The 17966-nt window shown below is 36.9% G+C and overlaps 1 protein-coding gene across 48 annotated transcripts in view; it reads left to right on the top strand.

The window, feature by feature from the left end:
* Window positions 1-17966, top strand: part of LOC106875482 (trafficking kinesin-binding protein 1) — a 212321-nt gene that overhangs the window by 121548 nt on the left and 72807 nt on the right. For 42 of the 48 annotated variants that reach the window (XM_089356251.1, XM_089356261.1, XM_089356268.1 and 39 more), the window contains one exon: window positions 8381-8457. In XM_089356251.1, coding sequence (XP_089212377.1) covers window positions 8381-8457 — 77 coding nt within the window. Of the gene's footprint in view, window positions 1-8380; window positions 8458-16759; window positions 17055-17966 lie in introns of those variants that run through there. The other 6 variants (XM_014923646.3, XM_089356269.1, XM_089356282.1 and 3 more) reach the window with 2 other exon arrangements.

Below are 17966 nucleotides of genomic sequence, written 5' to 3' on the forward strand. Positions count from 1 at the left end.
CCGAAAAGATGAAAGGTAAAGTTGACCTCAGCGGAATTTGAACTCAGAATGTAACGGCAGACGAAATACCGCTAAGCATTTCGCCCGGTGTGCTAACGTTTCTGCCAGCTCACCACCTTTATTTATGCGACGGGTTTCTGTCTACCAAATCCACTCACAAGGCTTTTGTCAGCCTAGGTCTATTTGTAAAAGACACTTGCCCAAAGTGCCATACAGTAGGATTGAACCCAAGCCCACATGTTTCAGACACAAGCTTCTCAACCATGCTGCCATACCTACAACAATATTTATTAGAAAAATGATAGTGGTATATCTATAGCTTAACATAGACAGTCTTTGGTTATAGTTACTTCATCAATGGTCATAAATGTAAATCAGGACAGCCAGGCAATTTATAATTTACAGTAACTCTATGTGAGTGAGTGAAACTTCACCACATCTGCACTTTAGTGAAATTATTGTAAATTGCAAAAGATTGTCCCTTATAATTACTTTTAACATTTACACTTTAGCTATATTAATGCAAATTGCTAAACATATACTAAACATAATTACTGTTAATGATGTTGATAAGATAGATACAAAAAGAAGGGCGTTATTATATGAAATGCTGTTTTATTCATCTGAATCTTTATGGACAAAGGAAAGTATCTTCGGTCTTCAATAGATTGGTCTATTCTTTCTAGCATAGAAATAGCAGGCTGATAGGTCAGTCCAGACACCTTATAATAGTTAGATTGGTTTACTCTAGCTTTTGATTCAAGAGATTTTAAAAGGACATGTATACTGTCCATTTTTCCATCCATCTTCTCCACCCAGTATTCCCGGGAGGGCCATGGAGGTAGAGTCCTTGGGTACCTCCCCCATAGAGTCCTATCAGAAGCAACCATTATTACACTTACCTGCTGCATTCCCATGTATGACCAACTCAGACTATGGATATTATCCAACCATCTCATTCTTGGTCTACCCCTAAATCTTCTGCTGGCTGGCATAGCTTGACTTGGCTTGAAGAATCTGTTTTGCAATTCTTTCACTGTGACATTCTAATAACATGTCCATAGTACTGGAGCTGTGACTTCTCAGTGCAGAGAAGTTGTGGCTCAACCTGGAGAGACCCCCTGATCTCCAAGCTGTGCACCCTGTTGAGTAACATTAATCCATATATCCTTCTGAGGAACCTCATTTCAGCTGCTTGTACCAAATTAAAAAATCATCAGGAGTATTGGTTTCTATGTGTGGTTTCTACAGACGTGCCATTTAATGTAAAATTAGGGAGTGATTCATTATGTATTAATATTTCCTAGCTAGGTAATGTTTAGGTGATAGTGGAACTAGTTCAAGCATTGGAGAGCTATACTAGAAGTTCTGTAGATACGTAATTTGTTGCTACATGCTTCTGGTTCAAATCCCATCAAGATTGACATCAACTTCTGAGATCATTAATCATTTAGTGATCATCATCAGTATTCAGATTATTCTGCCAAATGTAATGTTTGTTTATATTGTTTTAAGTTAATCATGCATAATATTGTAGCTTAGAGATTCTGATGATGTGATTTAATTTTGAAATGATACTGTAGGGTAGTGGCTAGCACTATATATATATATATATATATATATATATATATATATATATATATACACACACACACACATACATATAGCCTCAGGCTAATCATCATGGAAATTGGATGTAAAATGATGATGATGATGACTGAGGTGTGGGCATTCTATTTTCAACTTTTGTCAAATGCCTATATATATATATATATATATATATATATATATATATATATATATATATATATATATATATATATATATATATATATATATATATATATATATATATATATATATATATATATATATATATATATATATATATATATATAGAGAGAGAGAGAAAATAATAATAAATGGAGCAAGACGCATGCGTTTTGCTCCATTTATTATTATTATTCTTTATATCTACTCAAAATACATCACTTTAACATGGAATCTCTACCCATTAACCGAGTATGATATCCCAGTTTTTGTGTGATTTTTGCTACCCTGGTAACTATTAACATATTTACATTATAGAAGTTTTTCAACCGAGATAATATTAATATATACATAAATTTATATATATATATATATATATATATATATATATATATATATATATATATACACATATACATACATACATACATACATATAGCCTCAGGCTGACTATCATGGAAATTGGATGTAAAATGATGGGGATGATGATGACTGAGGTATGGGCATTCTAATTTCAACTTTTGTCAAATTTACATTCAGGAACTTCTACGGAAAGATTTCTGTTAGATGTCTTTTACCTTTTATTTGTCTCAGTCGTTAGACTCCGACCATGCTGAAGAACTTTTAATCGAATGAATCAACCCCGGCACCAATTATTTTCTTGTAAAGCCTGGTAATTATTCTATCAGTATGTTTTGTTGAACCGTTAAGTTATGGGGGACATAAACACACCGGCACTGGTTATCAAGCAGTGGTGGGACACGAACAGACACACACAACTGGCTTCTAAGGCTTTGGTCAGCCAGAGGCTATAGTAGAAGACACCTGCCCAAGATGCCATTCAGTGGGACTGAACACATAACCGTGTGGCTGGGAAACAAACTTCTTATTATAGCCATGCCTACACCTATTGAATATATTTAAAAAGTTACAATATTTTTTATTTTGTTCTGCAGAATCAAAGTATTTTGCTACTCCTATAGTAATTTTTATGTTTGACAGTTTAAAATGCACCAACTCCATATGTTGGCAGAGTGCAACAGGTCAGTAGGACAATACTAGTCTCTTGGTCTTGACATTCAGACAAAAAAAGATAATAAGTATAATTGGTCGATTACTAAATTCACTTACCTCTTGTTGATAGCTGGTTACCATGAATTTCTTTATAATAGTTTTGCTGTTTTTTTCACAAGTACTTTTTTCTTTCAAAAATTTATCAAAATTTTCTAGAAAATAATTTTTCTTCATGACTAGTTTTCCATGTCCACACATACACCATACATGTACCTATATATATATATATATATATATATATATATATATATATATATATATATATATATATATATGTATGTGCATACACACAAACACCATACATATGTATATGTCTTTGTGCATATGTTTTTTTTTTTTTTGTGTGTGTATTTATTTACTGTGCATAATGTGAACATGGCTGTTGTAGTAGTCTCAGGCTAGCCCTGATCAAACATACCTCTGTAATCAAAAGCATTCCAGCTGTGACCATGTTTTATTGCTTTGTTTTATTTTTTGTATCTTTTTTTTTGGTGACAGTCCATCAAAGACTTCATTATCCAAAGGTATAATCTAAAGGAGATTTTGTCGTTAATTCTAGCAAATTACGTGGCCACATAGAGATTCCCTCTTTGGTCTATGTTTTGTCCCTCATTACTGTTAATTAACCCCAGTTCAACCCAAATTGTGCAAAACTATGATTAAAGACATTCCGGTTGTGACCATCCCCATTTTTTTTTTGTCAGGTATTATGTACCTTGAGCTACATTACCCAATGTGTCCTTTTATAAGATGGAGGGGAGATTTGGTTGCTACTTCTAGCTGTTTGAATGGCTCATGTAGAATCTCATTTGTTGGCTCATGTGTACAAAACTGTGTGTATTGGTCAATCTGTTCACAGCGTTCAATACATACACACTTCACGTCTGGCTGTACAGCCTTTTTGTTTGTTTATTTCACCGTTTCGTTTTCCTGTCTTGTTTTCCGTCCGCCACTACCCTCCACGAAAACAATTTAATTTGTGTTCGTGGGAAGAGCCATTTTAACGATGCGTACTGCCTTAATTCTTTGAAACGCCGGGGTTTTAATGGTGGCAGCTGATGAAGGAGATGTTTTTATGTGGCCTGCTCGTTTGTTGCACCTTGTTTACCATTTTGTCCATGTTCTTTTGTCACGTCATGTACCCAGTAATGTATCTATATGTACATGTGGATGAAGGTATATACATACATGTACATATATATGCATATACTCATATATTGTTTATATATATATATATATATATATATATATATATATATACATACAGAGGTGGGGTCTCTATGAACGTAATCTGTTCCTGAGCCCTGTTTGGTAATCAAACTGTTTTTTGAATGAGTAATTGAAATACATAGAAATAAGAGTAATCCGCTCCAAGCCACACCCAGATTCTGCATAACAGCATGAAATGATGTTTTATTTGCAGGTCATCAAGGGGGCAAATGCATCGATATGTGTGTGTGTGTGTGTGTGTGTGTGTGTGTCTTATTTCTTAATTGCCCACAAGGGGCTAAACATAGAGGGGACAAACAAGGACAGACAAAGGAATTAAGTCGATTATATCGACCCCAGTGCGTAACTGGTACTTAATTTATCGACCCCAAAAGAATGAAAGACAAAGTCGACCTCGGCGGAATTTGAACTCAGAACGTAAAAACAGACGAAATACCGCTAAGCATTTCGCCCGGCGTGCTTACGTGTCTTGCTTCTGTTTAACCGTATGTGTTCAGCTTTCCTGGAAAGAGCATCTGTTTTAAAAAATAATAATAATGAAATTGTTTATATTGCTCAGGTGCACTACAACTCATCAAGAGTGCATGTACAGTACTTAGAATTATGTACAAAATTCAGGAAAGTGAACGGTGTATGATTCATATACACGTGTGCATGTGTATAGAGGGGGGGGGGGTATCTGGTGTAGTGTTGGTGAATTTCAGGAAGCCTGGAGGTTTTAAAGGATGCAATGACTCAGCAACTGACAACTGATGCAGGTAGTCTGTTCCATGCTTTATCAACTCTGAGTGTGAAAAAATGTTTCTGAAAGTCATGGGAGCCATGTTGTTTTCTGACTTTGTAGGCATGCCCACATGTGTTAGACTCATGGAGCTCAAAAAGATGCTCGAGGTGGTTGTTAACACGATGGTTAATAATTTTGTGGGTGTTTACCAAGTCAGTTGCCAGACGTCAGAGCTTCAATGTATCTATGCCCAGGGAAGTAATTTTCTGTATTTTTGATTGAATAGTACACATCATTGAAATATTTAAGATTTTAAGAACAACTATGAAATGGATGGCATGTATGGAGTAAAAATATCTGCACAGACTCAACCAGATAATGATGAAATGAAATAAATATAACCAGGAGGAGAGAGAGAGGGAAGTTGTAGTAACAACTGAAGTAGCAGAGGAGAGACATGATGGGTTAGGAATAAGAGATTGCCAATGAAAGAATTTCAAGAATGGAATTAGCCTAGACATCTCTATACATATGTTTGTGTGTATGTGTGCATAGGTGTGTATGTATGTGTCAAGTTAAATAACCTCGCTTTAGTAACTACACTGTGGAAGAAGCATTGGAAAACTCACCAAACTTAAATTCATGACACCTCATCATCATCATTATCCTACTTGCAAGTGTCAAACAGAATTATGGTAACGCTCATATACAAGGACACACAAACACACAAGTTTCTTTCAATTTCTTTCTACCAAATCTACTCACAAAACTAGTTGGGACACGACTACAGTAGAAAACACTTGCTCAGTCAGTGGGATTGAACCCAAAACCATGTGGTTGGGAACTTCTCAACCACACAGCTATGCTTGTGCCTCATGAAATAAATTTAAAGTGAATTTATATATATTTTTTTACTTGTTTCAGTCAGTTGACTGTGGCCATTCTGGAGTACTGCCTTTTAGCCGAACAAATCAACCTCTGGGCTTATTCTTTGTAAGCCTGGAACCATGTGGTTGGGAAGCAAGCTTCTTACCACACAGTCACGTCTGTGCCATATATATATATATGTGTGTGTGTGTGTGTTCTAAACAACCCAAAAACCGAAAATTGGTAAAATCATTGTTAATATTTGTGACATTGGACATTGAACTCACTGAAGAGCATTATCTTTGATAGTGAAAGAATGTGGCTCCTAAATGCAATGTAAGATGAATGAAGTGATTGCTATTGGTTGATTGCTGTAATCTTTAGAGCAGTATTTCCTCTTTCTAATAACTCTTAACTAAAGGCACCAAGCTACACTGTTTACATTTTACATATCAGGGACAAATTGAATGAAAAGGTAAAAAAAAAAACTCATGTTTCTCAAAATAATAATTCAAGATTAGTATTATGATTAGTCTTGTTGAAAACAAACCCATAATCTGTATCACAAGTGAACTGGGTGAGACTCACTGGCATTTTACAGTGGTCTAATCTGATAGCATTTATGTAGTTGCTTACAAGTTAGTAACTATTTACCTATTTACATGATGCAGGCATGGCAATGTGGAGGCATGGGTATAACTGTGTAGATAAGCTTCTCAATCATGTGGTTTTGAGTTCAGTCCTACTTCATGGCATCTTGAGCAAGTATTTTCTACCATCATACAAGGGATGTTGCTTGTTTCCACTCTTCCATGAAAACCATGTCTGGCTATGAGAAAATATTACTTTGCTTGGAACCAAGTGAGGGCTAGTCACAGGAAGGGTATCTGACCATAGAAAATCCACCTCATCAAATTCTGACTTATCCATGCAAACACAGAAAAGTGGACATTAAACGATGATGGTGATGCTGTTATAAACTCAGCAGATTACATGACAGGATGGAGTTGCTCAAATATGGAGGACATATATGAGATGTTATCAGAAAGTTTCTGACTGCACGTGTTGTGATTATGCTGTTCAGTATATCTGCCTATACAGCTGAACATCCTTAGTTACCAGCCTGCTGAGCCAGTCTACAAATAAGCTTCATGCTTTCTAGTTATCTTCAATTATGTGAGTTATTGTAATTGTGTGTTAGAACAGGTCTATGATATTAACAATGGCTACAAAATTTGATCAATTTATTAATGTGTGCACGTGTGTGTGATATCACATGATGGTTGTAAACAGGTTTAACCACCATACAAGTAATGTTGATCATTTCTAGTCATCTGGGAAAGATGCTTGACCATGGGGGAAATATTACCTTGCTATGAAACGGTTTAGGGTTAGCAACAGGAGGGACATCCAGCTGAAGAAAATCTGCCTCAACAAATTCTGTCTAATGTAAGCAAACATAGGTTGTTAAACCAATGATGATGATGTACCTGTATTAAATTTTGTATAAAGCAGCAAATATGCTACCAAGACCTTTTGAAATGTTTCATCAAGTTTTTGGTGAACATGCTTTAGGTCAGGCACATGTTTTTGAGTGGTACAAGGTTCTCAAAGTTGAAGTGTTGGTTGAAGATGATGAGCATTCAAAGTGACCAGTCATGCAAAACATTAGAAAATGTAGGAAAATTTCATGAGGCCCAGCACCAAACAATCTATCGCTTCCTTCATGACTGAAATCAATTATAAAGTCTACCAGGAGATTCTTACAGAAAATCTGAACATGTATTGTGTTCATTGCTCTTTGATTTTGCTTGACCATTTCCTGCTGTGGTTTTGTGTTTTTTTCCCTAAAAAGAAATTAAATCTTATGTGGTGACCTCACCAGTGCTGGTGTTACAAAGAAAATGCCCAGTACCCTCTGTAAAGTGGGTATCATGAGGAAAGGTATCCAGCCATAGAAATCACAACAAAGCAGACATTGGGACACAATGCAGTCCTCTGACTCATCAGATCCTTCTACTATAAGCACAAGGCCTGAAATTTTATGGAGAGGTGGGGGGCAGTCGATTAGATCAACCCCAGTAGGCAACTGGTACTTAATTTATTGACTCCGAAAGCATGAAAGGCAAAGTCGACCTCGGCAAAATTTGAACTCAGAATGTAGCGACTGGCAAAATACCACAAAGCACTTCATCTAGCGTGCTCTGCTAGCTCTCCTGACTCATCAGATCCTGTTGAATCATCCAACCCATACCAGCATGGAAGATGTACAGTAAATGATGATGATGGTGATGTGGCACCACTTTAAGATAGTAAGTAAAATTGAAAGATTCACAGGCAGCATTGAACAACCTTCAGGAAGAAGATTTCTGCCATGTTTCTGAGACACATGATGGTGCTGTGATTGATGTTACATTCTCAAGGGAACTATTTCAAAGGAGATGGGACTTGAATATAAATTATACATCAAATACATTATTTGCTGGAGTACAGCTGTACTTTTACAGGGCTGATTTGGGAACTTCCTGATACACCCTCATAATTTTGCAATCCAAATTTTTCTGTAATCTAAATTAAATTTTTATCTTTTCAGCTCCTTTTTATCATTTTTACCTATTTTGTTATTTTGGTCACAGTGTCATGGGACACAAAACAGCTTTCCACATCCCAATGTTATTTCATTATAATATTAATTGCTTTCTTTTCTGTTTTCAGTCTTATGCGCGCAGCGTGTAACCCAGATGACTAGAACATACAATGATATTGAGGCTGTGACTCGTCTGCTCGAAGAGGTAAGCAATGGAATTAGTTTTCATAAGTGTTTCGTATCTGATTGTTTTCTGAAATAGGTACGTTAAACCTCAGTAAGTGTTGCATTTGCCTCAAGTTGTCAGAATTTTGGAAAAAAAAATCTTTTTGTTTCTTCATTATTATTAGCGCTTTCTTTTGTTTATGGAACTTGTTAAATAAAATTTGGTGAATGTACAAACAGCTTGTTCATTTATATAAAACAGATGTTTTGGTGGGGGGTTTTGTTTAGAAGAGAATTTTTTTTTTTATGAGGTTCCATGACATTGGAGATAGATAGATAGATAGATAGATAGGAATATAGGTAGGTAGATTAGCTGATAGATAGATAGATAGATAGACAAACGGACAGGTAGAGAGAGGGATAAGTAGAGAGAGGGATAGAGAGAAGGGGGATCCCCCTTCCTATCCACCATTCATTTATTTATTTAGTCATTTACCGTTGTATTGGAATGGGTTTAAGGATGGTGACCTCTTCAAAATAAAAATACAGGTGTGGTGATCACTGAAAGTCTTTTTGTTTTCTTTCTCTCTTCCCCTCTTTTTTCTTCTTTTAATGTGTGTGTTACATAAGAAGCACCTTGAGTGGTTGGCAGTAGGAAGGGCATCCAGCTGTTGAAATCTTGCAAAAACAAATAATTGGAGCTGGGTGAAGCTCTCTGGCTCACCAGCTCCTATCAAACCGTCCAACCCATGTCAGCTTGGAAAATAGACATTTGATGATGATGTTATATTTATCATCAGTAAATCATAAATCTAAAAACGAAGCATCTATTTACCATTGTTCTGAGTGGAGTAGCTAAGGTCAAGACATTCCATTCATGGAAACCACTTAGTCTCTCAGAAATATGGAACATTTTGACCTCAGCTACTCCATTTAGAACATCCCTACACCATCTAACCATCTGTACACTTGAATGCCGCTGGAAATGTGTGTGTACACATAAACATGCACCCCACCATGAATGGACAAAGTTTGTATATGGCATGGCTGTGTGATCAAGAAGCTCACTTAGCAACCATGTGGTTTGGGGCTCAGTCCCACTGCATGACACCTTAGGCAAGTGACTGTTATAGCCCCAGGCTGACCAATGACTTGTGAATAAACTTGGTAGATGAAAACTGCAAGGAAGCCTATAGTGTGTTTTTGTTTGTCCACCGCTGCCACCCTTGAGAGCTGGTATTTGTTTACATTCCTATTACTTAGTGGATCAGCAAAAAAGACTAATAAAATAAATACCAGATTTTAAAAAAAGTACTGGGCGCGATTTATGTGACTAAACCCTTCAATGTGATACCCCGACATAACCACAGTCCAAAGACTGAACATTTCATTGCAAGTTTTATTCACTTGTTTCTTACTTATGCCCCATTCTGAAATAACCCACACCCTACCGCAACATTGCCACACCCTACCAAAATATTGCCACGCCCTACCAAAATATTGCCACGCCCTACCAAAATATTGCCATGCCCTATCAAAATATTTCCACACCCTATCAAATTAGTGGCATACCCTACTAGTGAGGCATGCACTCCACTTTGAGTAATACTGTTCTAAAGGAAAAATATTGCATAGACCTTGCTAACATTGAGCAGTGTCCTTTCTCTGTCACTCTCTCTCTCTTTCTCTCTCTCTCTCTCTCTCTCTCTCTCTCTCTCTCTTTCTCTCTCTCTTTCTCTCTCTCTCTCTCTCTCTCTCTCTCTCTCTCTCTCTCTCTCTCTCTCTCTCTCTCTCTTCTTAGCCAGGCGTCCATAAATGTTATTACTTTAAATGTGAAAGGCTTCATTCATATCTTTGATTACCACCATCTGGGATATGTATTATTATTTATTGTTATCAGTATGTCAGGCATAATAAATTAGTGTTCAAAATCAAATGGTCATGAATTAACCAGGGATTGCTATGCAACAAATGCATAAATGGTTCAATAATAATAATAATAATAATAATAATAATAATAATAAGCAGATGATAGCATTTAAAATTCTATTAATAATATATAGATTTCTTTACTCTGGCTTTACTTTAAATGCTGACATGGCTGTCTGGTTAAGAAGCTTGGTTTCAGTCCCACTGCATATCACCCTGGGCAAGTGTCTTCTACTATAGCCCCTGGCCAATGAAAAGCCTTGTGAGCTGATGTGGTAGAAGGAAACTCTGTGTGAGTACCCTTGGCTAGACTTTATGTGATGGCTGTAAATGAGCATCATTGTCATACGAGTGAAATTGTTTGTCTCGAGTTCTATGTGATGGCCATGTTTAACAATGGAAATATATTACCTTGCTTGGAACAGGTGAAGGTTTGCGTCAGGAAGGTTATCCAGCCTTAGAAAAACCTGCCTCAACCAATTCCGTCTGATCTGTGCAAGCCTGGAAAATTGAACATTAAAATGGTGATGGTGACTTCAGTTATTTCTGGCCATTTTTATATTCAGGAGTAAAACGAATTTTCATACAGTATCATAGCTCAGAAAACGATTTTATTTGTCTTGTTTTTATGTATTAACTTTGACTTCAGATATGTACTCTGCACTATGGGTGGTCAAACTGAGTTGTACTATTGAAGTCATTTACTTTCAATATTGAATAGTGACTTATCATACAATTCCTCTGGTTAGGCTACAAGAAACAGAAAACATTAAAGAAATTAGAAAATATTAATCCTTTAGCATTTAAACCAGTCAAATCCAGCCCAGATATTCTCCGTTTTATGTTCAAACTGACCAGATCCAGCCTTTCACAACTACCCTACTATAATTTCAATATTTTCGCCTAAAATCATTGTTCAACGTCTGCTTTCCATGCTGGCATGAGTTGAACAGTTTGACATGAGCTGGCGACCAGGCATGAGCTTGCACCAGACTTCTGTGTTTGTTTTGGCATGGTTTTTATGGCTGGATGCCCTTCCTAACACCAACCACTCTGCAAAGTGGACTGAGTGCTATTTACATGGCACAAACACAAGCGAGGTCAATTTTGGCAGGGTTTTTACAGCTGGATACCCTCTCAAACACCATCCACTTTACAGTGTGGACTGGATGCTTTCTGCATGTATAAGAATGTTCTGGAGATGTTGAGGATTGAATCCAGACCCTTTTCGCACTCAAAGCAAATGAAATGTTTTTATAGAATATATTGATAAGATTGTGTAACATTGTGAAAATATTTTCATTGTTTTTTTATCAATATGCAAGTGAATTTATATCATTTTCTTTGTTTTTCCTTTTATTCCCTACCGCTATCACGTTATTTTATTCAAGTAAACCTGAGATATAACCACTTCAAATTATCTTAGTGACATATTTGTTGCAAGTATTTCCAACACTTTCTGCTAAAAGCTGCTAACTTTCTTGGTTGTTTAGATAATCTTTTGAGATTTACTCCTCTGTCAGTTACTATTATAACTTCAGTTATTTGACTTCAAATTTACTTTGTAATGTTATTACAAAATAACATTGCAGTCAAGGTTGTGTTGTCAGTGACTAAATAACTGCAAAAGTGGTGCAATGAAATCTGATTGGTTGATAGGAACAGGATTGGATTTGAAGGTAAAATATTTGCTCAGAGAGTTTACTAGAAGCAATGTTAAGTGATATTAGTGTTGGAAATAAGCATAGTAGTATACATAGTGGATATTATCCCGAGCAGATGGGAAATGATTAGCAAAATGAGACGATTTGTCATAGCTGTTTGGGCACTGACGATTTGGCACAGCTGACTGGACATCCAGCCACATTTTGTGACTGTTGTTTTTGGCACTGGAGACGCGAGCACACACACACACACACACACACACACACACACACACACACACACATTGCAATTTATTAATTGAACAAGATTGCCAAATACTTTCTCTCTCCTCATACACATAAAAAGAAATATACTCACACACTTAAACAGAGAGAGAGAGACAGAGTGGGGTTGTGGAGAATAACAGTGCCAAAACAGCTATACCAAAATATCTCATGCACATATTTCAATTTGCAACTAAATGCTTTCCTTCTTTACAAATGACAAACAATAAGCAAGGCGTTGCTGAATAATAGTGACACTTGGATAACAAAAGCACTCACAGAGTGCAAACCTCTACCAAGGCAACACTAGTGTCCTCTCAACGATTAGCCAGAGAGGATTTTTAAAATGAGAATATCTGAAATAAACTGCTTTCACATATGAAAATACTAAAAATGACCCTGCCCGCTCTCAAAATTTAAGTAAAAAAACAGGAAAGATTATCCACAATCCTTGTCCAGTACCAGATCAATCCCCAAATCTAATCAGTTTGTGCCAATCATGAGGCCAAACATCCCAGAAAGTTTGATCCGAATCCATTCAGCGGTGCTTGAGATATCTTGTCCATGGACAAACAAATATGCATTACTGAGAACAATACCTCCGCCTACACTGAGACAGAGGTAATAAATGCATAATTCTGTAATCAATTGGAAAATAATTAGTTGAGTACACTCCTTCAAATGGACAAGTTGCTTGACACCAAATACATTGTTTTCATTAATATTCTCTTGTTTGTATTAGCATTCAACTCATGAATTTGTGACTCAAACAATTGTCACCTGTGGTCGTCTATTACTGACCAGGTCAGATTTAATTTCAAAGCAATCTGCATTCCAGCATTGTAATCTGTTGATATTTCAATGAATAATTAATCTTAGATTTCCCTTGATGACTTGTTGCCATATCTTCAGCTGCCTGCTATGGTGGCATTGCCAATCCAAACACAAAGTTGTTAGGATATTGAGATCATTTTTAAAACGGGGGCCACATTTTTCATTAACGAAACACTTTGAAACTTGGAACACTGGTAGAATGTGTCATATAAAATATCTTTTTCTCTTAGTCTTCTTTAAAAAAAAGAAATCCATAAGTTATTCCATGTTAAAGTTGTCGTATTTCTGTAATTTCAACCAATTACTGATGTCCATTCAGCCGATATACATTAAGTGCCGACTACATAAACAAACGATTCTGAAACAATTAACCCTAACCCTAACGCTAGGGTTAGGGTTAAAGCAAATTTAAAATGAAAAAAGCAAATAAAAGGAAGGTATGGAGATTAAATACGCTTTACATCGCTTAATCAGCCAAAGGAGTAAATGTAAACAACTGAATACTTGTCAGTGATTGGTTGAAATTATCGAAATAAGACAATTTTTTACATGAAATAAATTCGAATACAAAAATATTTTTCTGTTCTATAACACAAAATAGATAAGTATACGAAGTTTGAAAGTCTTTCCGTACCAAAAACACTACGTAAAACATTAATGAAAAACGTGGCCCCCGTTTTAAAATAGATCCGGATATTGATATACATATGACCAAAATAATGAAAAGGTGGGTTTTGAGTGCTGATGATAGAGGCTTGCCAGAGCAACTTGGCTCCCATTGATGAGGTGAATATGAAATTTCTTTCAAAATCCTCTTGTTAAAGCACTCCAAACAAGGTTCTCTGCTCATAGAAACAACAACTTTACCAAAGAAGAAGCATACTTGACCTGGATCACAGATTTTTATCTGAATTTCATCTCCCTTCAGTGTCAGAATGTTATTCTTGGACTGGCTAGTTGTTAGGAATGCTCATGGCTAACTGAATTCTGTGATATTTGTATTATGTAATCTAGTTCCTTTAATTTTGTTTTCATGAATTATATTGTAGTTATTTTAAACATGTATTGGTTTTTGTCATACAATTGTTCCCAGGTTTAAACTCTTTGTTGCTCCAGTCAGTCCTTTTATGTATGCCTAATTAGAGTCCAAATTGTGAATTATCCAGATTTTTATCCGGACATTCACCGGAAATAATAGTTATGCTGTCAGTAAGGTGAAGGTTGGAAATGAGTACAGTAATGAATTCCGGGTAGAGGTAGGGGTCCACCAAGGTTCCGTCCTCAGCCCCCTCCTATTTATCATAGTCCTCCAGGCGATCACAGAGGAATTCAAGACAGGTTGCCCCTGGGAGCTCCTCTATGCTGATGACCTTGCACTAATTGCGCAGTCACTATCAGAACTAGAGGAGAAGTTTAAGGTGTGGAAGCAAGGACTAGAATCGAAGGGCCTTAGAGTCAACCTAGCAAAAACCAAAATCCTAATAAGTAGGAAGGTAGATAAAACACAAACCCCTTCAGGTAGATGGCCCTGCTCAGTATGCAGTAAAGGAGTAGGTAGTAACTCTATAAGATGTACCCGGTGCAAGCTATGGACACATAAGAGGTGCAGCAATATCAAAGGCAGATTAACTACAAAGTTAGTCTTTGTATGTGGCAGATGTTCAGGTGCAATAAACACTGTAAACAAACAGGAAACAACTTCTATCTCATTCCAGGGAGAAAAACTAGAGGTAGTTGATAGCTTCCGCTATCTGGGTGACCAAGTTAGTAGTGGGGGTGGGTGCGCTGAAAGTGTAACTGCTAGAATAAGAATAGCCTGGGCCAAGTTTAGAGAGCTCTTACCTCTGCTGGCGACAAAGGGACTCTCACTCAGGGTAAAAGGCAGACTGTATGACGCATGTGTATGAACAGCTATGCTACATGGCAGTGAAACATGGGCTGTGACTGCTGAGGACATGCGTAAGCTCGCAAGGAATGAAGCCAGTATGCTCCGCTGGATGTGTAATGTAAATGTGCATACCCGTCAGAGTGTAAGTATCTTGAGAGAAAATTTGAACATAAGAAGCGTCAGTAGTGGTGTGCAAGAGAGACGATTGCGCTGGTTTGGACATGTGGTGAGAATGAATGAGGATAGCTGCGTGAAAAAGTACCACTCCCTAACAGTTGAGGGAACCCGTGGAAGAGGTAGGCCCAGGAAGACCTGGGCTGAGGTGGTGAGGCAAGACCTTCGAACATTGGGCCTCATCGAGGCGATGACTACTGACCGAGACCTTTGGAAATGTGCTGTGCGTGAGAAGACCCGGCAAGCCAAGTGAGATCGTTGCCAGTGCCCCTGGACTGGCTCTTGTGCGGGTGGCACATAAGATGTACCATCCTGAGCGTGACCGTTGCCAGTACCGCCTGACTGGCCTTGTAGGGTTTTCGAGCGAGATCGTTGCCAGTGCCCCTGGACTGGCTCTTGTGCGGATGGCACATAAAAGACACCATTTCGAGCGTGGCCGTTTTCGTGCGGGTGACACGTAAAAGCACCCACTACACTCTCTGAGTGGTTGGCGTTAGGAAGGGCATCCAGCTGTAGAAACCCTGCCAAATTAGATTGGAGCCTGGTGTAGCCATCCGGTTGCACCAGTCCTCAGTCAAATTGTCCAACCCATGCTAGCATGGAAAGCGGACGTTAAACGATGATGATGATGATGATAGGCAGTACGTTTTCTTTTTCTTTTTGTTCGTTTTTATTTGGAATGTAATTCCAAGTGTTGAATGTTGTTTGCTTGTGAAATCAGCTGAGTGGACCTTTGTGCCATAAATGTAGCTTTGTCAGATTGGATTGGAGCCTGGTGCAGTATGGAAAGTGGACATTAAATGATGACAACGATGACGATGATGTTTGTGTGTCTGTGTTTGTCCCCACAACATTGCTTGACAATCATAAATTAGTGGTTCAGCAAAAGTGACTGATATAATAAGTACTAGGCTTACAAAGAATAAGTCCTGAGGTCAAATGACTGAAACAAACAAAAGAATAAATATTCTCAGATTTATTCCACACCTTGTACTTTGGTCAAATTCTTTCTTAAATCCAAATGCATCAATTGATTCATGCTCATTTTTCTGTTTGTGTTTTAAAACTCTTTGAAGCAGACGATGTAAAAATATCTTATCATTTTGATGCCAATAATCCTTTGTTGTAAGGTGGTGAGCTTTCAGAATTGTTAACAAACCTGACAAAATGCTTGGCAGCATTTCATTTGTCTTTATGTTCAAAGCTCAAATTATGCTGAGGTCAGCTTTGCCTTTCATCCTTTTGAGGCACTGGGGTTGATGTAACAGACTTACACCCCACCCACCTCCCAATTGCTGGCCTTGTGCCAAAATTTGAATCAATAATTCTTTATTGTTTCAATGAAAAGAAAAAGAAAACAAAATTAGTTTCTTCTACATTGTAGTTGTTTATTTTCATGTTTTTTTTTTATTGGCTCTCCGCAAAAAAAAAAGAAGAAAAAACATAATTTACAAAGAAATAATTAGTGAGAGTGAATAATCTAGAATTGAGATGGGGAGAGGAAGAAAGCAGCCAGTTTATTAATACACTTTCTTGTCAGCATTACTCAGAATCTTGCCTCATACCCTCCCTCCCTCCCCTCTCTCACTTTTCTCTTTCTCTCTGTCTGCTTCCTGCAACCTTCGCTAGCTTGGTTCTCTTACTACTGTGCTATATACCATTATTTCCATAGCAGCAGCAGCAGATTATTTATTACATCAGATACATCGTAGGCAGAAGAACAGATTCCCCCATGTCGTCCTTTATAGAAATTGCGTAATTTTTGTACTTTTTTTTTTGATGGAGACCTTTGATGAGGATTTAGATCCATTTGCTCTTGCTATGAGAGAGCACATTAGAGAAGAAGACGAAGCTGTCGAACATATCTTAGCTATTGTCGAAAATGTAAGTTTGATATTTTCTTAAATTACACTCCTCACAACTTGAATTGACAAAACTGGGTAAGGTTGGTTATTCTGTGTAATTTCTTGAAATAGTTACTACTAATATGGTGGATGTGCCTATCTCTGTTATTCACTTACTATGATCTGATAGTATAACAGCAATAATTAGTTTCTGTAGTGTGTAGTGTTTAATGGTAATAGTTTAGTCTGGTTTTATTCATCTGGGTGTACATTTTGTTTACAATGGCAGGTTTTTCTTAACTACTATTTTTGATACATTCTGAAGAATATGGTTTCTTTTAAGAAATAAAATAAAAGACCTTTGTCAAAGTAAATAGTGTGGAATAAATCTTAGAATTTTGTTCAGCAAAGTTATTAACAACCTTTTTTGTTATTTGTTTATTCATTTTGTTATTTATCTGTTTGTTTCCTTGTATTTACCACAAAAAACAGCCACTATAGCTAATAAGAAAGTGATTAGTGGTGATGATGCTAGTAATAGTTATAACACTAGTTTTTTTTTTACATAAGCATGAGACCTCTAAAAATTTTAAGTGGGATTGGAAATATGATATTCTTGCAGTTTCCAAGGACATGCCTGTGTCACTAACATAGAAGTGATGAAGATAATACCAAATGATGTCAACACAACTGATTATTAAAAAAAAAAAAATCTTGATTTATCGTTAAAAAAGAAAAGAAAAAATTCCCTTTGTTTTCCGTTATGCTTTGTTGATCCATTTATCATCTCATTACAAGCCCTTGGCGCTACTGTTTTCTGTTCTTTGTTCTGACTTTAGTATAGAATAGGTCATTTATTTATGGTTCAGCCGTCATTTTTTATTTTGGGAGTGAAGCTGAGAGATGCGAGAGAGAGAGAGTGTGTGTTTGTAGTTGTATAGTGAATTGAAAG

This window comes from Octopus bimaculoides, chromosome 8 (assembly GCF_046866305.1).
Source record: "Octopus bimaculoides isolate indiv1 chromosome 8, ASM4686630v1, whole genome shotgun sequence".
Taxonomy (NCBI): domain Eukaryota; kingdom Metazoa; phylum Mollusca; class Cephalopoda; order Octopoda; family Octopodidae; genus Octopus; species Octopus bimaculoides.